The sequence below is a fragment of the Mytilus trossulus genome, unplaced genomic scaffold, assembly GCF_036588685.1.
Source record: "Mytilus trossulus isolate FHL-02 unplaced genomic scaffold, PNRI_Mtr1.1.1.hap1 h1tg000024l__unscaffolded, whole genome shotgun sequence".
NCBI lineage: Eukaryota > Metazoa > Mollusca > Bivalvia > Mytilida > Mytilidae > Mytilus > Mytilus trossulus.
The window spans coordinates 750,200-775,086 of record NW_026963290.1 but is presented as its reverse complement, the minus strand read 5'-3'; the positions used below and the strand labels follow the sequence as shown (position 1 = coordinate 775,086).

The window sequence follows — 24,887 nt, the reverse complement described above, 5'->3', positions numbered from 1 at the left end:
TAAAAGGACCTGTATTAGTTACAAATACCAATTCCATATTGTTTAAGTCAGATACTTGTTTATAATTTACGCAGAGATTTAAAGACATTATAATATCTATTTATTACCAAGATTCTCAGTCAGTTCAAGTTTTTTATAAAAGGTATCATCCGACGATTGTCGACAATAACTGCAACAGTACAAAACATTATGACAAACAACCGTCATATCATTATATGACCTAAAAAATACGACCACAAAATGTATGACCTTAATTTTGCGGTCGTATAAAAAGGTTACTACCATCGTCATAAAGTATCATTACATGTATGCAATCGTACTTATGACAATGATTTATCTATTTTTGAACTTCTCTGAATGAAATTTTAATATAATTTAACTTTCATCTCGAAACTCAGCCTTGGCGACTACACTGATGGTACGAATGTTCTGTATAGACTGCTGGTTTGGTTTTAATCACCAAATCTTTAATTAGTATAAATGCGGCTTTGAGGAAACATAAACTTATACTAGAGAACACATGTCTTGTTTTCAAATAAAAAAACCAACAACATAAAACAACAAATATGATAATTTAATTCATGTTACATGTTACATTATTATACATATGAGGGCGTTAGCCCGTATGAGTGTATCTAATTTACACCAAGATATCATTGACAAGGCAGAATAGTTGCTTTCAAAAGTCCAGAAGAGTGTCTTCGGCGACTTGACCATATGTTATTGAAAAAAACATGATAAATGTAGGGTAACCAATTTTATTTAACGACATCTTGGTGTAAATAGCGATATATTATTTCTGTGACTTGACTGTAAGTGTTGCTCTTCGCCTATTGCAGTTGATTCAAAATTCCGACCCAATTGCAATTGGTTTTATCAAACCAAACTGTTCAACAGAAATGCAATATTGCAATAGCAGTGAATAGACGTGTTTACGTTTTATAGGATTGTAGGTATGTTTTATTTCATTTTGACTATGATGGTTTGACTGGTTTTCTACAGCAGTTTGGTAAATTTCACCAGCACAACAGTTTCAATATTTGTTTTATAAAATTAGTTCATACAATAGGTGATTGGTAAAGCGTGAATGAGTACACAGGGCCGCCTTATGCCCCACGTCATAATGATACTTTATGATGAGTTAATTTATCATAAGGTAAACGCAGATCGGTTGCAGTCTGCCAAAAACATGTCTTCCTCTTCAACAGTCTTGAAAACATTCAGGTGTCTGAAATATGTAGAAAGGAAAATTCAATCAATCAATCAATCAATCAATCAATCAATCATTCATTCATTCAATCAAAATGTTTGACCATGGACAACGCTAAAGATATTAATATAAATCAGCTTTAAACCGGCATAAATTCCATCACGGCCGATGTATCAAACTTTTTTGTTGGAGATCTTATCATATCTCACTTGATAGAATGTTGCTGCTTACAAGGAAGCTATTGAACAAATGGGTTTTAAAGTCTTGTTTTTCAATATCAGTGTCATAAATGATAACCGAAATGTTCCTGATGTGACGTATGATTTTGTGGTTTTACAACTAAACGCACATTTTTTTTAGGAAGTGTAGATTGCATTACCTTTTGGATTATAGCTCTTCATCTTTTATATAAGCTTTGGATTTCAAATATTTTTGCAACGAGCATTACTGAAGAGACATGTATTGTCGAAATGCGCATCTGATGCAAGAAAATTGGTACCGTTAATCTTATTGCACCTAGTTTTCAGTGCAGTTTTCTGTAGTTTAAGTGACATGTTGCTGGTCTTTTTGTTCCTTTTCTTTTGGTCAGTTTGTGTTTTATTTTGATTCTGGTATATGAAACAGGGACATTTTCATTCTTCACTTTTTGGAATTATTATAATCGCAAATAATAAGTGTAAATGATAGAGGAGACTGAATAAAGACACCAATAACTAGCAATAAAACTACAGAAGGTATATTTATTTTTTTGCTTTTCCCTTCTAGAAATTTGCCATCCCCTCTTTTTAGTTTGACCATATGGTCTATATGTTTTGTTTGCCTTCTTTGTATCTTAGTACTCTGTTGTTTTGAATGAATATTCAACGCTTTAAGTTGGAATAACACAAATATTGTAAATACACAAAAGGAATTGTGGATTCATTAATTTTCGTGTGTAAGTTAACTATTGTTTTGTTTTTTGAACTAGCTGCACTTATATGGTGACTTGCTTTATGAATATTTGCTTTATTCTGTTACATGCCTTTATGAAATAAGATTTTGTTGAACTCATCAATACGTGCTCCTATAGGAACGAATAACCATGACGCACGGTGCATATTTTTCTGTGTGAATTTAAGTGTGTTTTCCGCACACCAAACCATGAAATTTACGATTTTTACAACTCACATGTAAGTGTTTACGGTTTAGAACTTAATCTTAGTTTTTGTATTTTTCTCATGAATGAATGTACAGCTTTAAATGAAATTCAAAGAACAATTACATTGGCCCCTTATATACTTCACTGTTAGAACAGTCAGATACATCTGGCGGGGTAAAACATGTTTACGAGACTCACCCCCTTTTACATGGAAAAGTGGTGTAACAGCGCAACATAATAAGCTTAAACTCAGTTACATATGGCTGATTATTCAATTGATTAATCCGATGCAAAAAAAGAACACACCTAAAATCAATAGACGCAAATCTCTGAACTTGCAGTTACTGCAACTAGTTCAAAGCCAATTTCAACAAATAATGGTTCATATTCTACCAGACTGATGTAGAAATCAGAACAATTCCCTCGGGTTTAGTGTAAAGAAGTCATTAAAAGTTTGGGAAACGCATGACATTGTGCAATGCCAAAATTTATGTAACATCATCGAAAGGATGTCAGATCGAGGGTTCATATATATATATATATAGCGGGACGGCTGCAGTGCAGGCGATTTGGTGTCACGATATCACAGTAGCATGGGTTCGAATCCCGGCGAGGGAAGAACCAAAAATTTGCGAAAGCAAATTTACAGATCTAACATTGTTGGGTTGATGTTTAGACGAGTTATATATATATATATATATATATATGGCAGTCAGCAGGGTTAAAGAACATCAGTTGTTCGACCTGTTAGTCAAATGCGTTTTGTTTAAATATACTTTTTCACGCTTTTGGTCTTTTGGAAAATGTTGTTTGTGCTGTTTTTAGACCCTTCTACAACGAAATTTGTTTGACATGCACACGTATAAAAATTGCGGTTTTTATCCAACGCAGTCATAGGTTTGAACGTAGTTTTCAATTTAGACTCGTATATATATATATATATATATATCAATAAATATTTAGTTCTGTTTTGCGTGATTATGGGGAAACAAATATATTTCCACATGGAACATTAAACTTCCTATTCAATATATACCACTGTTGATAAGCAGAAAAACCTTACTATAGTAACTAGATTTCTAAAAACAAAAAGTGTCAATACCTTACAACTGCAATCAAACATATTTTCAGCTATCATTCTTTTCTGACAATCTTTTAATTCCGATACCTTTCTCCGGAAATAACACAAATACGTCTGAAGTTTGCCAGTCCTTTTGTCTATATTTCCTTAAATGACATATTCATTTTTTATAGCAATACAAGATTTGAGTTAAGTGGTAATTAACTGTTTCATATGTATATTCCTTTATATTCAGATTTCATGTTTTATATATTATCCATAAGGAATTAAAAAAAACACATTTACACTATTTTATATAAAGTTTCAATAACCTATTTAGAAATAAAAAATCATACGATTTTGATAAAAGCCAAAAATTTTGTTGAATTAAACATATAAAACATCATGATTATGAAAAGTTCTATAATTTTGGTCAAGAAATCATTGTTAGATTATAAGAAAACGAACTTTAATCAAATGTTACAAATTCTATAAACCAATGCTCTACATAATTTGTTAATTCATATACCTCCTATGTAATATTCTTCATTGAGTGTAAGTGGAGCTTTACATATCCCGTCATTTCCTGGTGTCCAGATTTTTACTTCACCCATCGGCAAAGTGTGTGGTGAGGATTGCTTGAAAAACAAAAATCATGAGCTGATATTGATTTGCATAGAAATGAGAAAAATATTTATAAATATATAGTCTATCCTAAAGTGAGGTACATTACATGGCCTTCCAAATACCGTTTCGATCCCTAACATCACTGAAGAGACATTAATTGTCGAAATACGGATATGGTGTACAAATTTTTGCATCTCATGTTTGTGGTATACCATCTTTCCAGCAAGTTTATTGTTTTCGTCAATGGCAGTCAGCAGGGTTTAAGAACAACAGTTGTTCGACCTGTAAGTCCAATGCGTTTTGTTAAACTATACTTTTTTTTACTTTTTTGGTCTTTAGGAAAATGTTTTTTTGTGCTGTACCCCCCTCTTTCTTGAAATTTTGCGGTTTTTATTCAACGCAATCATAGGTTTTACCGTTGTTTTCAATTTAGACTTCTTTATTAATCTTCCTTGTCTCGTGGATGCATTGCTAATTTTTTGCACAGAAGGCAGGTGCGGATCCAGGATTTTCAGTTAGGGGGGGCGCAAAATTTTTTGTTTTCGCCGAGCGGAGCGAGGCGAAAAATTTTTGGAGGTTGTTTTAGGTAAAACTATTGACATATTCTTCTAAAGGGGTGAAATGTAGATATGTCGAACTATTGTGTGGTAAAATTAGCGATAAATGAATGTTTACGGACGTAAAGTGAGACGAGACAGATCACAATTGCTCACCTGACCAATATATTTTTCAATGAAAATTTCTACCTTTACCAGCGGTTTTAATTGTCTTTTCATACTATCTGATTTTTACTTTTTTTATTTTCGGAGGTCGTGACCGACTTCACTGTGTTCGCCATAAACTAAAATAAGTAAAGAATGAGACGCATTTACACAGTTATATTTATTTTCTTGGGATCACAAGCATACAGTAATGCGGTACATAATTCGGCTAAATATTTAGGTTGCAAGTGAGAAATAAAATACAGACACAGAGATACAAATTAATAAACTAACCTTTCGCTTAAAACAGTATTTCTATCTTTCATTACAGTACCGATATTATAAAAAAAATATCGCTGCTTTCTTGATGAAATTGTGAAAGTGAGTAAGGGATGTTTTGGAACTTCGATTTTCAAACAAATTGATTATAAAAACCGCAAATACAATGTATTTTTTTTTCTTTCAACTGCTAAAAACCTATTATAATTGTCAGCAAACGCAGCTCCGCGTTTGACACCTTCCTTTGAAATTATTTATAAAACTTTAGTAAGGCGTAGGTCAGTTGATTAGTAATCACGTTGATTCTGTTAAACTGACTGTTTTACATACCTCAATTTGTCACGTTAAAAAGATTGAATGGTCTCTTCTGATACTTAAATATGTTGAAGTCAACCTATGCTTTGCAAATTGTAGGGGGGGGGGGGGGGGGCGCACGCCCGCCACGCCCCCGCCTAAATCCGCCCCTGGAAGGTATAAAATAATGCTGAAGATGTACTTTAAAGGAAGGCGGAATAATGCAATCTTAAGTATAGTACCTTTAAAATATCCAGAACGTTCACCAAATAGTACACGTCTGTGTTTGACTCGGATCCAGGTACTGTTTGGACTCTACCTATTATTACTGAAAATTAAGAACAATATGAGAAGTTATATACCACTTTTAATTGCATCAGCAACCAAAACCGAGTTATTTCTTAAAAGAAACTTTATGATTTTGAAGGATTTTAAGATTTCACGAATAATAAATTAATTGACAAAGGATCTCTGCTCACTAGGAAGTAAAGAAATAACAAAAAGTTCCAAGCGGTAAAGTTGAAATCGCCCCATCAAAAATGTTACGGACGCCATCAACAGTTTGTTGATCGTTATGGAATCAAACTTGTACCGTCGGAGCAATACAACGAATGCCACATGTGGAGCAGAATCTGCACATACTATCCGTCGGAGCACATGAGAACACCCCCAGTTTTCGGTGGGGTTGGTTTTGCTAAGTCTTTAGATTTCTACAGTGTGTTGTGAATACTGTTGTTTTTATTTATTTTATTTTTTATTGTTTTTCATTTTTCTTGCCATGACGTTGTCAGTTTCGGATAGTTTCTTTTCTACTCATGAGTTTCAATTCCCTTTGTTTTTTTCGTCTCTCTCTTTAACAGTAAATGATCGAAGCAATCATATCTGCTGTATACACTGGAAGACATGATACTAAAATAAATTAGAAGTAGCTATTGTAAAACAAAATCCTGATAGTTAAAACTGCACTTACTAAATTCAGATCCACACACGTACTGATGCAGCGATGCTATCCCACAGGAACATCCTAGTGACCAGGAGACCATTAACAATACAGTTAGCAAATACAAGAGCAGCATGTTCCCTCAGATCTTGTAAAATATATTATTAAGCAGTTTGGTGCAATATTAGGTTTGTACTTTTTTAATAATTTGAATAGGGGTCGTATCACTGGAGTTATTAATGTATAGTAATCAAAGCGCTTTTAATATACTTTACAACTTTATATTTGACCTCTCGGACACATAACATACTTGTAACAAGTTGAAGGAGAGTAGGAAAATTACAGTTTTAATGTTTTAATTGATCCTGTATAGAATACTTGTATCTAGATAATATCAGTTATACATGTAATTAAAAAAAACGTTATTAACATTAAGTTGATGTTTTCTAACATAGACACCCCCTATTTTAATCCTTTAACATTAACGAGGTAGCAAATACCCAGGAAACATCAGTAACGATTGCCATAAAGCAATTTCTTTTCCAATTCATTAAACGATGATTGAATAGGATCAGAATTTGCTGCCACATTTTAAAATATATTTCATCCACATATGACTCTAGCAGTTATAGGTTTTGAAGTGAACAGCGCCATTAAAATAGTTAAATTTCACAATTGTATTACTTCTAATAGTAGAAACAAACAATAAAAACTACAAAAATTAGAACAGCATAACGTAGGATTAACAAGTTAAGTGCCAATACCTTCCTAATAACTTGGTTTATGACAAAACATCAGAAAAATAAAGGTACTAAGTAAAGATAAAGTGAAAGATTGGCATGTGCATCATATATCAGAAAACGTATTATCATATCAGTTCAAAGAAAAGGTACATATACAAATATTCTTTTTTTTATTTCTATATCCTTTTGTAAATCTGTTGTTATGTTGGCGTATTTTCAAGACTCTCTGTAATATCTGATATACTGAATGACAATATTTCTTCATCATTTTAATGACCAGTTCATATAAGTGGTTGGTTGTATTCTTATTGGATACCGCCGCCCCCCCCCCCCAAAAAAAAAACCCAACAACAAAAAACAACAACAACAACAAACAACTCCAAACACAAAACAACCCCAAAATAATTTAAAAAAAATAGTAATACAGTATTACACTGAAGATCTAAGCAATACTGAAAATAGTATATCAGAGATTAACCTTAAAATTTAACTATTTTTAATATATCATTATATTAATTTAAAATTGATCTAGCATTAATATCAGGTTTAAGAGCAACACCATAGCAATAATAAGTCATTAAGATGCATTGGTTACGGAGTATATTGGTCAATATTTGAATTGTGTACAAATAAGGGGATGTGGTTTGGTCGCCAATGAGAATACTATCAACCAAAGTTCAAATGAAATGGACGTACGTAATTATAGGTCACCGTAAGACCTATAGTCAGCTATAAAAGGCCCCGAAATGACAAATGTAAAACAATTGAAACGAGAGAACTAACGGCATAGTTTAAGTACAAAAAATGAACGAAAAAAAAATACTAAACGTAACACAGTAACAACTTACAACCACTGTAGTCCACCATTCAGCAGCGGCATCATTCCCGGTAGCAGTTAAAACATACCAGCTAATATACCATGTATACGAATTGAAAGCTTATTTGATTTTATTTACTCATGTTGATGATCTGTAAGTGTGAAGTAAAATACATGTCTGATTGATTGTGATAAAAATCAAATATTTGAAACTAAGAAAAAGCACAAACAATAGAGTATTACAAAAAATAAATAGGATCAAGTTTTTGAAAAACTAATGTGATATACATATAACAGATTGAATAAAGGAAAACAAACCTTTTATGAAATGTCCAGATGTTACAAATTGTTTACATATATATTTTTGTGTGTCATAACACTACACAAGTTTCCTGTTGACAATATGTTGTATCACTACACAATGTTATTGTAATTAATTATTACGGTTAACGTTTTTCAATACAAACGAAGGAAGGTACAAAACAAGTTTGCGGATTGAAATACATTTGCCCGGCGGAATTTCTACATCACAATCAACAATCTTTTATAAAGGATCGTCTGCATTTCAGCAAAACATGGTTAGACTCATAGCGGTTCAATTATATTCACGTATTTAACTTATAAGTACTATTTTATTCTTGACCCTCAGCTATTAACGTAGTTCCTTATGAAGATGAATCCGAAAAGCGCGATTCTGACCCTTCGAATCCCATCCGTTCGTTTTTATACTGCAATTTTATAAAGATAATGGTGATATTTGTAACAAAAAAGCACACACAAGCAACAACACATAAAAACGAAGCAAAACGAAACAAAAATTAAAAACCGAAAAATATGAAGCGCCGAGAATTTTTTTTTTTATAAAAACATGGAATAAAAAAAACTCTGAACAATTGATTGACAACAAGTAAAAACAAACATTACCAATTCATAACAGAAAACAAAGGTCGATCACTCATCTAAACGTTGTATTGAGTTTTAGGCAAACACGACCCATTGAGCAGGACTATAATACAATATTTAGAGCAGCTATATATATTTTTGAACAAACAGGCCATGTTAAACCCTCTAAGGTATACACCTCCTAAGAGGGGGATAGGACCTTTATCGGGACTCCTGGATCGGGTGTTTTTAAGCTCGGGATTTCGGGATTTACCCCTTCGGGATCCGGGATTTTTTTTTTCTTCAAATTTCGGGATCCGGGATTTAACTTTATTTAAATTCGGGACCTCGGGATTTCGCGTTTTTAAGCTCGGGATTTCGGGATTAGGACTCCTCCTATCCCCCCTCTCCTAAACATGCGTTTTTGGATTAGTGGCCCCTTTAGACAGATCATTAATTCGCTTCGCACAACGAAACGGACGCATATTTTTTAAATGAAATCTTTTCCCAAATGAGAGAAGTAAAAATGATTTATTTCAATAATTATACAAGCTCATGTAACCATTTAACCTCAAGTTGAACCATTATCTCAGGATAAAGGTAGGATTAAGCGCCCGCCACATTCTGTCTGTGCCTGTCCGTAGTCAGTCGACTATAATTGTAAGGTAACTATGGTGCTTCGAATAATTGAGCAGTTCTTTTAGGCCTTTGAAACAAGTAGAACTGAAGGTAACCCAGTGCTATGGATCAGAAAACAGTTCATAAAATATTATACTCTTCTGTTGAAATATATGATAAAGCGTATAATACATGGTAAAATCCGTATCACATGCCGTATCACCCTCGACCAATACGCATATTTTTTAAATGAAATCTTTTCCCGAATGAGAGAAGTAAAAATGATATATTTCAATAATTATACAAGCTAATGTAACCATTTAACCTCAAGTTGAACCATTATCTCAGGATAAAGGTAGGATTAAGCGCCCGCCACATTCTGTCTGTGCCTGTCCGTAGTCAGTCGACTGTAATTCAGGAGTTTTCGTTTGTTGCTGTATATAATATTTGTTTATCCTTTTTTGTACATACTATAAGCCGTTAGTTTTCTCGCTTGAATTGCTATGCATTTTTCATTCCGGGGTCTTTCATAATAGCTGACTGTGTGAAATGGGTTTGACTCATTGTTGAAGGTCGTACAGTGATCTTTAGTTGTTAATTTCTGTGTCATTTGGTCACTTGTTGAGATCTGCCTCCTTGGCAATTGAAACCTAATCTTCTTATTTTATATCAACATTCTAAACATACTGTCATGAAATCACGCCGTTTTATACTCTTATATTAGTGATTATTCTTCTGATCAGTTGACAGAAAACATGTTTCAGCGAAGGTTCCTAAGCACATTTGGACTTGATTTCAATGCACAAAAAGTAAAAAAAAACATTCCAGTCCAGGGTTCACATGAAAGAATCAATAAAAAACTATTATTTTTTTGGCTTGACATTATGTATGATCGTTTTTAAGATTAATAATACTTTAATGTATAGGTTTGAGCCATCCCGAGAAGGTAATTACAGAAAAAGCACGTCGGACACACGAAAACGTTTAAATTTTGTTCACTAGCACTGGGTTGATACCACTGCTGAATACTGCTGTTGATATCGTTTGCTCAGTATTCAGGCTTTGGTACTGACATGTTTGTATATACCACCATAAAAGTTCATCGGAAGGTACCAAGACCTTGTTGATTCCGTATCAACTTCAAAAATAATACATGACGGTCTTGGTGTATATATTCTGTTTACTGACGCTGTTTATCATCTCAATAATGTGTTATATTGGTCTTTTATTTATCTTTGTTCTACTATTAATACTACTTTTAGTGTTTGGTCTATTTTTGGTAACTATAAAAAGAAGATGTGACATGATTGCCAATTGGACAACTCTCCACAAGAGACCAAAATGACATAGAAATTAAAAACTATAGGTCTCTATACGGTTTTCCATAATGAGCAAAGCCCTTACCGGATAGTCAGCTATAAAAGACCCCGAAAAGACAATGTAAAACAATTCCAACGAGAAAACTAACGGCCTTATTTATTAAAAAAAAAAATGAACGTAAAACAAATATGTAACACATTAAAAAATGAAAACCATTGAAATACAGTTTCCTGACTAGAGATAGAAACATTCACACATAATGTGGCGGGGTTAAACACCCATTTGACCTGGCTCAGTACTTATACATCCCGTCAATGTGTTTTTATTTTCTTTCTTTATTTGCTGTCGTGCTTTGTACTTGTGACTTTTTGTTCTTCTTTGGTACATATGACGTGGCTATGCACTTTTAAACATCTTGCCATTATTCTTTTGTTCTATTAAAATGCAATTATCTTAATATGCTATTATGGTTTTAAAATACTTTGAACACCAAAATTATTTTATATCAATGTTTGTAATATCTTTCATTTTTGCTGGTGTGCTTTGTACGTGCTTCTTTCTGTATGTATTCGGTACATAGGAAGTAGTTTTGTACTTTTAACACCCCACTATATATATTATTGTTCTATGATATGTATTCATGTTATTGTTTTCTTATAGTATTGAAAGTACTTTGAACGACACTTTTTTTTTATATCTCTTCATGTGTGACGTAACTCTCAGTAACATCAAACACGCGACAGTCTACTCGAGTTGATATGCACGTCGCTATGCAGTCATTTGGGTTACGAATACATATATATTAAGCAGCAATGCATGTGGTTGTTAAATTTTCTTTTTTCTTTTTTTGTGAATCTTTGTTATATGTATTTGTTTGTTTTCGTTCTGACTGAGGTTGTGACACGGTGATGATGGCTGTATCCTTATTTTCACAATTTTTCCTATTATGTCTGTTTTGTTTATAAATATAAAGAAATTTGATGCCACTGTCAAAAAGTGAAAGGTTCAGCGCAATACAACCAGGTTCAATCCACCATTTACTACAGTTTGAGAACGCATATACCAAGTCAGGAATATGACAGTTGTTGTCCATTCGTTTGATGTGATTTATCATTTTATTTTGCCATTTCATTAGGGACTTTCCGTTTTGAATTTTCCTCAGAGTTCAGTATTTTTGTTATTTTACTTTTTACCTCTAATTTCAAGTCTTCAATGCTCCTCTACCTTGCACTTTATTGACTTTTTTACACGTTTTTGATAAGAGTGTCACTGATGACGCGTGTCTTGCGTACACAGTTCTAAGCCTGGTATCTATGATGAATTTATGATTAAAAAACAACATTTTTTAAAATTATCATTTTATAAATAAACAGATAATTTAGAAACGAATGTTCAATTTCCCTCAGACAAATTCAAATCTTGTTAATTTGACTTATTGATACAATTTAATCTTAATGCTCATTTTGATTACCCAGCCTCTAACATACCTTTGGCTTTCAAATGGTTAGGTTTCTGCTGGTTAAAAAGAAATCCGTTGGACGTACGACATTTACAAAATGTTATATTTTTAAATGTTTGATGAATTTGAAACATATACCCACCAATCTTATCGTAGATTAGTAGAAAAAAAACCAAAGAATAAGTGGTATTCATCCATGACACAAAACCAGTAAATGCACAACAACAAAAATGCAAAGGAACAGCGCTTCTAAGTCTTCATCTCAAAGTCACAGTGATGCCCTCAACACGAAGAAAAAAACTCACATCAAAACAAGTTAAAGACGTCCTTTATCAGATATTTTATATTCAACGGGACCATACGAAACCAAACAAACAAGCCTGTTGACAAACAATATTTTTGAATTATCCTGATGTATCTATTTTCACTATTTTCAATTTACAAATAGAACTTTTAAAGTGATATTTCATTCTATTGATGTGCTCATTACACAAATAAACTCTCCCAATAGGGCTACACAACAGAAATATTTGAAATCGACATTACAAGAATATTTCGTTTGCCCTAACAAATTAGTATTTACTCATGTTTCCGATCTCAAGACACCAGAGTGGTCGTCTTATTTATATATGTATTGATTTAGAACAATTCTCAGTTATTAACTTTTGGCAGTTGGTACTCGTATGGCGGGTGAATCATTTTTATTTTAGCAGGAACGCATACCTATCAATTCAACCTTTTCTCGAATTATCTTTAATTTCATTCGATTCTATATCGATTTTTCTAAATTGTTTTTAGTTTATATCAATTAGACTAATGCGTACAGAATAACGGTAATAAATTTTCGAAGAGATACATAATAAGACCTATGAACTCATATAGAAAGCAAATGTAGTTCTATGCATCTCCCATTGTGTTATGGTAAGATAACTTGTGCATCAAATGTATAAATTTACCAAGAAAGGACTCTATAACCATTGATAACCATAAGTCAAATAATATCAGGTTACACTACAGCAAATAAAAAAAAAAAAGAGAAGAAAAGACACAAAAAAGTTCACAACCTATCGTAGATCAACTAAAACATTTATTAATTGATTAAACTTTGATCAGAAAATAAACACACAGACTTTAATTTTGAACGAGAACTCTCTGGCTTACACAAACCAAATATGGTGACAAGTGGCATTTAAAAAGTATTGTCAAAACTACCGAACTCGAATGCAATTTACAAAGGGGAAAGTCCATAACTGGGAGGATGACGTGATTGCGGAAACCACAACATATCTGGGGTCATCTTTTTTGGTGTTATTTAAATTTGCTGTTACAAAATATTAGAAATTATTATAAATTAATTAATGTATCTCCCTCATGCAAAGCTCTGATTCCTTTCACGGATTTGGCTAATTTTTTTGGACCTTTTGGATTATAGCTCTTCATCTTTTATATAAGCTTTGGATTTCAAATATTTTGGTCACGAGCATCACTGAAGAGACATGTATTGTCGAAATGCGCATCTGGTGCAAGAAATTTGGTACCGTTAATTTTTTTGTTATACATTCGTTTGGTGTGTTTGAGATTTTGGTTTCTCCTTTGATTAGGGACTTTCCGTTTTGATTTTATCTCGGAGTTCAGTATTTTTTTTATTTTATGATTACCTTTTAAATCATTAGGGCACAAACGTCTCTTCGTGCAAATAGTTATCAAAAGTACCAGGATTATAATTTTATACGCCGGACGCGCGTTTCGTCTACATAAGACTCATCAGTGACGCTCAGATCAAAATAGTTGTAAAGCCAAACAAGTACAAAGTTGAAGAGCATTGAGGATCCAAAATTCCAAAATGTTGTGCCAAATACGGCTAAGGTAATCTATTCCAGGGATAAGAAAATCCTTAGTTTTTCAAAAAAATTAAAGTTTTGTAACAGGAAATTTATAAAAATGATCACATAATTGATATTCATGTCAACCCCGAAGTGCTGACTACTGGGCTGGTGATACCCTCGGGGACGAAACATCCACCAGCAGTAACATCGACCCAGTGGTGTATATAGTTATCAAAGTTACCAGGATTATACAAAACATCTGAATACATTTAATGGGAAAGTTTGGCCCAATATTTCAATCCCAATTTGAATGGAATAGTAATCTTGTGAACTGTAAATGCCATCAGTTAAGAGATTACATTCTTCATTCAACATAATAATCAAACACATGTAAAGATATGAACATCGACAAGATGCAGTTGTTCCTACTAAAAATCAAAATGTACGACGAACACATAATTACATAGTTATTTTAATAACCGATTTTAACGAGAGAAAAAATTCTTCTTGAAAGCTTTTGTGTATGCTTTTCCCGCAACGATTGCTATAAGCAGAAATTTCACAAAAATTCTGAACTCTGAGGAAAATTAAAATCGCAAAGTCCTTCATTTATACAACATGTTTCAAACATAATAAATACACATCAAGCGTATGATCCAAAGTTAATACCGACACAGCAGACCAAAGCCAATTAACTAATAAAACCTCAATGCGTTGACCTTAATAGACCTTTGATAAGAGAATTACAGGCGTGAACAATGATTAGAGATATGTACAAATACATATAAATTAACCTTGTCCGCAGATAATTGATAGCTTTTAATGACCGTCTATAAGAACGATCACAGACAATATACCATAATTACGAAAGTAGTTATTGTTGATATAAAGCCTGTAAACGTCCAGCAGGAAGTATTTCAAGATACCCAGTCTGATTGTTTGAGTACTGAAAGAATATAAAACATAATAAAATAATTATTTTTATTATACAAATATTTGGGCTTAAGGGCAACACGTTATGTTACAGAAAACTTCCTTGGCGTCAGTGAATAAAAAGCGATGAATGTAAACTAACTGACGCCAACATTATACTTAACTATCCGAGCAGTGTGCGCGGCACACTGTGTGAATGCTTGAGGATATTTTTTCTCTAGTATCATGTAATTCACTCAGTTCTGTCATATTGTAAATCAAGAACAAAACAAATTACATGCTACCTGCAGTTGACACAAAACACACAGTATGTACATAAAATGATAGTGTGTTCTCAGATAATTAAGGATAATTTGCCGCTAAAATACTGTGCCTGAGCTAGCCACATATCTTTGACAGAAATGCGTCACCATAGGGGTATTTGCATACACGTGTGTGTACGACTACCAGTCTACTTGTCTCAGAGTACTTTAGCAAGCCGTTCCCGAGCGGTATAGCCTTACTTGATTTTCCACGTGGTACCGCATAAGAGTAAATCTTTGTGGGCATAGACCGACGTGAAATAGAACTGTTGAGCAATCAATATGAGACTATTCCTCGTTAAGGCACGTAGGCACCCTAACTACTCAGAAAATGTTCATAAATGTCTGGCCTGATCATTTATTATAGTAACATAACGTGAACCATAAAGGCACAACATCTTCATAATAATCGGCGGTGTTGGGGCGGCTGGAGGGTTGATTTGAATTGTTTGCACTTCTATACTGTTACTATCTTATCAATGCAACTGACTGAATAAACCTGACAAAGATTGAAAATTTAACACGTGCACCAAGTCATGAGACGGTTAAGAAAACATTGCCGTCTCTACCACAGACATAATAAATCTAGTAATAAAATGTTTATCGTCCACCTAAATAAATAATGATTTTAACAGAAGCCGAGTCGGACAGAACATGAAACATTAATATAAACATCAATTAAAAATTTCTAATTAAAATCAAAATAACAAACACATCAAACTAATGGATAACAACTATATAAAACTTAGTCTAATAAAACTTAATATTGGATTAAACCTGGTTTTATTTCACAACTTTAATTCCAATTTGTTTGATAATTTCAGTCAGGTCAAATTCAGTGACTGCTCAGAAATGTGAATTGTATGTACCAAGAGTTGTTCAATCAGGATGTAGTTGTAGTTCATCAATAGAGGATTGATGCTTCACAGGAATTTATTAAACTAACGTTTCTATGAATACTAGTAATTACAAGATTATACAATGATATCGTTTACCATTATTGATCATTTATGTCAAATAAAATTAACGGTGGCCAAAATATTTGAAATCCAAAGGTTATATAAAAGATGAAGAGCTATAATCCAAAAGGTCCAAAAAGTATAGCCAAATCCGTGAAAGGATTATAACAACTGTCATATTCCTGACTTGGTACAGGTAGAAAATGGTAGATAAAACCTGGTTTTATAGCTAGCTAAGCCACTAAATTGTATGAGAGTCGCATGCAATTCCATTATATTGACAACGATATGTGAACGAATGAAACCCAGACATAATAGGTAAAAAAGTAAAAAAATAGGGGTACAGCATTCAACATGTGTTAATTTACGCGAAAAAATGATAACGAAAAAGACACAGATTTCACTGCTCAGCTGTTACAATTATTCAAAATCAGTATCAATTAAACTATTTACATCTTTGGTAAATATTTATTTGGACTTTGAATTGCTTGTATCTACCATTTCTACCAAATATGCATAATATTTTAGATATGTACAGGCTATCTCGTTAAACAATTGTACAACTGCCCTCATGCTCAATTGCAGTTTCTACTTTAATTACGATAATAAAAGGGCATTACGTTTTCCGTTAATCCAACATACCGTTATTGCGTCCGTTAGATTGTAACTTGGGTGTAAATTTAGCTCAAAACTTAGTAAAAATGCTCGTTATGATTTCAACTTTTGAATATATGGAAATAAGTATTTGATCCTAATGCATTGTTCACTGGAAAAAGAAATGGGATTGAATGAGCGAGCATTATGTCTGATTATTATTAATGAAAAGAGCGTGTAATGAATGCAATGAACACTTTCTATGAAAACATCGAATATTCAGCTACCACACACGCAGTTTTGTTCTAAACGAATGTGATGGTCTAAAAAGTAAAATCTCTTCAATAATGAAATCCCAGCAAAATTCAAAACGAAAAGTACCCAATCAAATGACAAAATTAAAAGCCCAAACACCTAAAATGAATGGACAACAACTATGATATACCTGACTTGGAACAGACATTTTCTTATGTAGAACATGACGGATTAATCCTGGTTATATAGTTCACTAAATCTTTCACTTGTATGACTGTTGTGTACAATTCCATTAATCTGACAACGATGTGTCAACAAAAACAGACATACTAGGTGAAATGGCAAAATAAGATATACAACAGTCAAAACTGTGTTATGATCTTAATCACTATAAAAAAAAAAGAAAAAAAGCATATAAAGTAAAATAGACAAGCACATAAGTAAAAATGAACAAAATTAAAAAAAAAATATCCAGGCACATTAACACAATGATGGGATTTTTAAGTACAGAGCCACGTCATATGTTAAAAAGAAAATTGAAGGACAATGACGGGATGGATAAGTTCAGAGCCACTTCAAATGAATTTCTCCAAAAACAAACTAAACAGTAAAAGTAATATTCATAAAGTCAAATAAAAAAATACTATAACACGTTATTAAGATGATAAAACAGTACCCAGGATCGTTGCTTCAAGACCATCGTGTATAATTTGTGAAGTTGATTCGGAATGTTTATTAACAAGGTCTTGGTACCTTTCGACGAACTCTTCTTAAGAAAACAGAACGATACTTTCTTTGTCATACCCTGGTTCATCAACTTTCTGCTCAGACACGGATGACGTTTAACAAAGCCAGAATAGGAGCTGCAAGCTCTTGCATACCGAATAAGTTTGGGGAAACAACTTTTATTTATACAATTTTATTATTTTCATATCCTGCTCCTTTCTCATTAAAAAATAGGTAGGCATTATATTTGTTTATAATTTTTAGACCAAGCATTAGCAAGGTATAAAATATTGACACACATACTGCTTGGCCATGTTATAGTGAGCATACTGCTTGACATGATATGATTATTTTTGATCTAATAAGGACTTTCAGAACTTGTGTACTTCGAATCTATTATTTTTTTGCATTTTGTATATTAATAAATATAACTTATAGATTACATCGAATATAACCTAAAAATGTCATTTGAAATTTCGAACATCATTGCTACATTATCGATGGGTTTAGTTTCTAATGACGAAACTAATAAGAAGGCATAACAATAATGTGTACACAATAGGTAGGGAGGTTCTGAGGTAGAAGAAGGAAGATAAAGAAATAATAAAAAACATTTGAATTAAACGTTCATAACCAAAATTAATAGAATACGTATACACAAATACACAATGTTTAATGTAAACAGATAACGAAGACTTTATCAATTGACCTGGTATGTTGTTATGGATAATAACCAAAGGTAAGTTTCTTTTCGTAAAATTTATTCTTTTTTCTTAAAATAAAAAAATTCTATGATAGGATTTTTGAATCAGTAATATGTGATGAGTGATAGTACCCAAACAAAAAGTTTCAGAACACGAGAAAAGATTCGAAACGCGCGTATGACGCATTCAGTTGACAGCTTGGTATCGATAAAGAGTTTTTACAGTTGGTGTGTTTCACTGGGTTTTAATTTGTAACCCGGATTTGTATTCTCGTAATATTATAGATTTATGACTTTTGAACAGCGGTTTACTACTGTTTTGCATTTTATACAACCGGTTCGAAAACAAAGTAAAATCACAAAACAAAACTCTGAGAAAATTCAAAACGAAAAATCCCTTATTAACTGTCAAAATCAAAAGCTCAAACACATCAAACGAATGGACAACAACTGTCATATTCCTGACTTGGTACACGACTGTGTTAACTTTCATCATTGAGGGTATCACCAACTCTATTGTTAATGCTCTTTTGCTGATAAGGAAATATTTGATTATGTCATTTCTCATAAATCCAGAGTCAATAAAACTTTGATACTTTTCTAAATATTATGTTTTTTTAACATCTTTAACTTTTTAGCTCACCTGGCCCAAAGGGCCAAGTGAGCTTTTCTCATCACTTGGCGTCCGTCGTCAATCGTCCGTCGTCCGTCGTTAGCTTTTACAAAAATCTTCTCCTCTGAAACTACTGGGCCAAATTTAACCAAACTTGGCCACAATCATCCTTGGGGTATCTAGTTGAAAAAATGTGTGGTTTGACCCGGTCAACCTACACAGCTGGCTGCCATGGCTAAAAATAGAACATAGGGGTAAAATGCAGTTTTTGGCTTATAACTCAGAAACCAATGCAATGAGAGCAAATCTTACATAGGTAAAATTGTTAATCAGGTAAAGATCTATCTACCCTGAAATTTTCAGATGAATCAGACAACCCGTTGTTTGGTTGCTGCCCCTGAATTGGTAATTTTAAGGAAATTTTGCTGTTTTTGGTTATTATCTTGAATATTTTTATAGATAGAGATAAACTGTAAATAGCAATAATGTTCAGCAAAAAAAGATTTACAAATAAGTCAACATGACCGAAATGGTCAGTTGATCCCTTTAGGAGTTATTGCCCTTTATAGTCAATTTTTAACCATTTTTCGTAAATCTTAGTTATCTTTTACAAAAATCTTCTCCTCTGAAACAACTGGGCCAAATTTAACCAAACTTGGCCACAATCATCTGTGGGGTATCTTGTTTATAAAATATGTGGCGTGACCTGGCCAACCAACCAAGATGGCCGCCACGGCAAAAATTGAACATAAGGGTGAAATGCAGTTTTTGGCTTATAACTCAAAAACAAATGCATTTAGAGCAAATCTGACAGAGTTAAATTGTTAATCAGGTAAAGACCCATCTGCCCTGAAATTTTCAGATGGATCGGACAACCCGTTGTTAGGTTGCTGCCCCTGAATTGGTAATTTTGCCGTTTTTTGTTATTATTTTGAATATTATTATTGATAGAGATAAACTGTAAACAGCAATAATGTACAACAAAGTAAGACCTTAAAATAAGTCAACATGACCCAATTGGTCAATTAACCCCTAAGGAGTTATTGTCCTTCAAAGTCAATTTTTAACAATTTTCATAAAATTTGTAAATTTTTACTAACATTTTCCACTGAAAACTGGGCCAAGTTCATTATAGATAGAGATAATTGTAAGCAGCAAGACTGTTCAGTAAAGTAAGATGTACAAACACATCACCATCACCAAAACACAATTTTGTCATGAATCTATCTGCGTCCTTTGTTTAATAATCACATAGACCAAGGTGAGCCTCTAGTTTGCAAAAGTTGGAACCAGGAACCTTTTAGTTTTCAATGGCCTTTGTTATTAATTTGGTTTTCCAACTGTTTTTAATCTAGGTACTACTGAAAAGCAACCTTGTGTGATTAGCACCAGTCTACTGTACTAAATTATAAACCTAGTATCTGTTACGAGTTATTACAATATTTGGTCTATACAAATTCTGTTGAACGTTTTGTCCACAAGGGTATCATGAACTGAACACTAAGCACCCATATGCTGACATGAATTGTCATTGAAATGTCGTATTTGTAAATTAACTGTTCAGTAAACCTTTTTTTTGAAAGAAAGGTACCAAAACAAAATATTTGAACAACATTACTATCAGTAGATTGGTCACTGTAATCTGTAGCTCTCAATTGTCTTATAAACACTTATTATTTCAATACTTTTATATTGTGAGACATTATTTAACTTGTATTACATACTAGTAGAAAAAACTATATTCTAAAACAATACATTAATGTTAAATAGTTATCAATTACAGAATTGTTTTAACAGATTATGGAAAAATGTGCATTTGACTGGATCTATAGGAACTTTATATTAATAACTTGTTTAGTAAGTTAGTATTTATATGTGTTTATTTGAATTGGTGTTGTGACTGGTGATATTACTTTTTAATACGATTATATTTTATTCATTCGAAATATTTTTTACATATGCAATGATACAACTGGTTGAATACAATGTATTCTTCATTTCTGTTTAATATATTTAGTAATTCTATATAAGTATGATGCTTTGTATAAAATTCTCCAGTAACCATTATTCTGTCGGTATACAATTGCTATCATAGGATTTTTGACCATAAAAGTTTGAAAAGAAACCTTAAAATATTTTTTTTACCAATTTTAGGGTCTTGTGGTTTTCACGAAAGAAGAATCTCAACAGTACAGCTACGGTATGTGTACATTTAAAATACAAAAGACAAAATAGCTAGAATAATTGATTTTCAAATTGGAATCATGTTTTATTAATGATCCAAGGACACTCAGCCCCATGTTTGATAATGTTTCATTAGAGATAGGATTTCCCGTGAAAACACTAATGTTTATCTCATAGACTTTGAGTACATAAACTGTCAAATAAACTGGTCTAGTGAAATTGTGTAGGGTTTCGGGGTGGGGGGGGGGAGGGGGGGGGGGCTGTCCGATGAACCGACAGGAAATAAAAATAAACAGTTCCAATTTTAATGCACCAGATCCGAAGTCGTTGATAAATTGTTTCTTCAGTGATGATCGAGGCCAATATAATGGAATTTCCAAAATCTATCATAAACGTTGAAGACTGTTTAAAACCAAAACAAAAGGGCATAACATAGGTAAATTTTGGACAGGGAATCAGAGGCTTGCTTGAGGAAGACACATTCCATAATAAATAAATAATTGATTTTTTTTTACAAAAACAAATTTCAAACAAAAAATATCCGTAGCTTCATGCCAGTACTGGATTTATCTGGTAATGGGAGACCCCTTAAGACTAATAGTCCTTCAGAAGAGGTATCAACCCAGTGTTAGTATTAGCATAACCGATACCAATTCGCATTTCGACAAAAAGTCTCTTTTGTAACATTACCACTAGGTACATAGTATGCTATTAAGCTTATATGACATATATAGGATCAGTAAAATTTAATATGGATTGAGCCCGAAGCTTCCTGTGATAACTTAAAATGGATGATATACAGTTTTAATTCTGCCGACAAATGTGAATGATAATTTGCATACCCTTCCAAAACACCTGATGTCTAGTGGTTATTGTTGAGGTACGCGTTGTTTAATCTTTTGTTGTGTTTTGTAGACTTTCATATGCCTTTCGTTCGGTTTTCGTTGTTTTTACCAAGATGTCAGTTTGTCATCGTTTAATTTGAATAGCCGTTTAGTATATTTTGCGTGCCTCTCTTTGATAGATAGTGTCCTGTCACTGAATAATTTATAAATAATTTACTATTAAGAATAACATTAATGATACTATACTCTACTACAAAAAAGATCATTTTTGTTTTTGTTTTCAGTAGTGAAATTTCTATCTGTAGTCAAATTCCAGCTGGGCATATAAAGTATGCTAGTATATCTCTAAGTTGATACAATATTTGAAATCTATTCTTACTTTTCCCTGATAGCGGGTCGCTACGTACAAGGAAGTTTTCAAAACAACGGTGTTATATTGTTTGGATAAAATGAATTGAATGATCTGTCTAAAATATCGACTACAATGGGCCTAGATTTCGTGGACACAATACCGTCCTCATTTATCCGATTACGACATCATCTACATCTTGATAGTTTTTGTAGTGTTGTCCTGAGTGTTGTTTGTAGTAATATATTCGTTAAATTTAAGATGCTTTTTTTTTGGTATGTGTGTTATTTTTTTTATTTTTTCATTAGTATCGTCCTCTCCTTTAAAAAAATGTATAACCTTTCATTCTATTTAATTTTATTTCAAGAATGCAACGAAAACGGAGACATTACATTACTAGGATTACTACAAAATTCACAAGTTACAATCATAGAAGTATCGTATAAAAATGGATCGTTAGTCTTGCCAAATTGCACTTTTACAGCAGATCAATATGGTCATGTAGTTATTAATAGAAGTTGTACAAATGATTTTCAAGAAATGGTAAGCAACTTATTAAATAATTGATTGGTTTACAAAATCATTAATGACATTGAAACAGCTAATTTGAAATTTGAAATTAAAAGTATAATGCCTCTTTCTAGTTTAGTTTTTAACTATCAGCGTATTGTTTTTAAACTGTTGAAATGTTTACACACACACAAGTATCTTCTTAAATAGACATGTTCCATTGCACATCATTTATAACAGTACCACATACATGCCAATACTAAACTATCAGTTCTCTGGGTTATATGTTGATCTGAAATATGGTTGAGCAATGAATGATACCGATATCATCATCATAAATAATGGGTTATAGAATTAGAAAAGAAGTTCTATCATGGTAATAATCACATGTATCTCTAACAAGGGTATCTAAGCAAGTATCTGCTCCCTTTCCTAAGATGGTGTCATATTCCTGATAGTGGATTCGCACGGCAGGTGATGCATGCATAGTAGTAGACGCATTTGTCGTCGACTCACCCGGTATCGCACTTTTTGGTGTTCATTCGATTCTCCTAAATTTTTTGTGTTTTTATTAAAATTGATTCATATCATTTTCAAAGTTTTATGGGATTTGAACAGCGGTGAAAAGTAAAATAACAAAAATATCGAACTCAGAGGAAAATTCTGAAAGGAAAGGGCCTAAGCAAATGGTAAAATTAAAAGCTCAAAAACTTCAAACGATTGGATAACGACTGTCATATACCGGACTTGGTACAGGAATTACTGTCATTTAATTGTGAATTAATTTGCCGGAAGATTTAAAATCCTTTGATAGAAGATATCAACGGAGATAGCAAGTATAAAAAAAACCAAACAAACATGTCATGGTAAAAAAATAAATGACAATCAAGTTCCATAAAACATTACATAGAAAATTAAAGACTGAGGAAAAATAAGCCTCATCAAAACTAAGGTTATCTTCGGTGTATCGAAGGTAAAAACACATATGGCACCCCGTCGTGTTGATTAGGGAGAATACACATTCAGTGTCAATCTTAATTCGATTATGACACATTATGTTTATAGATATAGGAAGATGTGGTGTGAGTGCCAATGTGACAACTCTAAGCATTATTTCCAAATCATAATAGTTGGTCATGCATCATACAATGACAATCGTATCCCAATGCATTAGAAAATTGACAAATTATCGATATCGAGAATATCTAAACAGCAAACAGTAAATGTAAAATCACAAAAATACTGATCTCCGAGGAAAATTCAAAACGTAAAGTCCCTAAACAAATGGCAAATTCAAATGATTAAAAACCATCGAACGAATGGATAACAGAACCGTCAAAAACCTGTCACAATAGGTCACCGCCCATTGTGACAGTTTGTTTTGGCACAAATTTTTGGAATTTCGGGACAGTAGTCCTCAATGCTCTTCAACTTTGTACTTGTTTGACTTCATAACTATTTTGATCTGAGCATCACTGATGAGTCTGATGTAGACAAAACGCGCGCCTGGCGTATTAGATATAATCCTGGTACCTGACAAATAATTATACAAGAAAAATATCATTATGTGATTAGAAGCTAAATGAAATAATAGAATTGTAAAAAAAAATATAGATAACTTTTAAAAAATATTTTGAGAATATCAAAAGAAAAGATGGGATAATCATGCGTTTTTTTCCTGCTTATATACAAAATATAAAAAATACATGTACACTCTTTGAGAAAATGCACTATTTAAGAATTACCTCCCCTTTAAATACCAGTTTGCATCAAATTTTGCTAACTTCATTGAACATCTTGACCTTAGATTCTCTGTTTTTTACAATCCAAGATGGCGATAAATACCCATACCACCTTAAAATGAAACACAATTACAATAAAAAAAAACATACTTAAAATACGGGTAAACTTCTTAGGACAGTATATACTGTTAGTTGCAACCTAGTGTTTCTCATAATTAGTAGTAGTGATTTTTCATTCGATGATAAGTCATAAAACGG

The 24,887-nt window shown here is 32.6% G+C and overlaps 1 protein-coding gene and 1 long non-coding RNA gene across 2 annotated transcripts; one reads left to right on the top strand and one right to left on the bottom strand.

Moving 5' to 3' along the window:
• Positions 1-560: 560 nt before the first annotated feature.
• Positions 561-8,264, bottom strand: LOC134698878 (uncharacterized). Its single transcript, XM_063560554.1, has 6 exons — positions 8,128-8,264; positions 6,280-6,397; positions 5,552-5,637; positions 3,938-4,046; positions 3,451-3,575; positions 561-1,228 (listed from the first exon to the last, which is right to left on the bottom strand). The coding sequence occupies exons 2-6, from the start codon at positions 6,383-6,385 to the stop codon at positions 1,202-1,204; spliced, it is 453 nt and encodes a 150-aa protein (XP_063416624.1). The 5' UTR covers positions 6,386-6,397; positions 8,128-8,264; the 3' UTR covers positions 561-1,201.
• A 10,091-nt stretch (positions 8,265-18,355) lies between these two features.
• Positions 18,356-22,855, top strand: LOC134698946 (uncharacterized). The gene is made up of 4 exons (XR_010103507.1): positions 18,356-18,422; positions 20,783-20,856; positions 21,154-21,199; positions 22,745-22,855. It is a non-coding gene; the product is annotated as an uncharacterized LOC134698946 (long non-coding RNA).
• The last annotated feature ends 2,032 nt before the right edge of the window (positions 22,856-24,887 follow it).

Excerpts from the sequence above, each read along its gene's own strand:
- LOC134698878 (XM_063560554.1), bottom strand. The coding sequence starts at position 6,385 with ATGCTGCTCTTGTATTTGCTAACTGTATTGTTAATGGTCTCCTGGTCA. Across the intron at positions 5,638-6,279 it reads CGTGTGTGGATCTGAATTTA|TAATAATAGGTAGAGTCCAA; the intron begins GTAAGTGCAGTT and ends CTTAATTTTCAG. Across the intron at positions 3,576-3,937 it reads TGAAGAATATTACATAGGAG|GAAATATAGACAAAAGGACT; the intron begins GTATATGAATTA and ends ATGTCATTTAAG.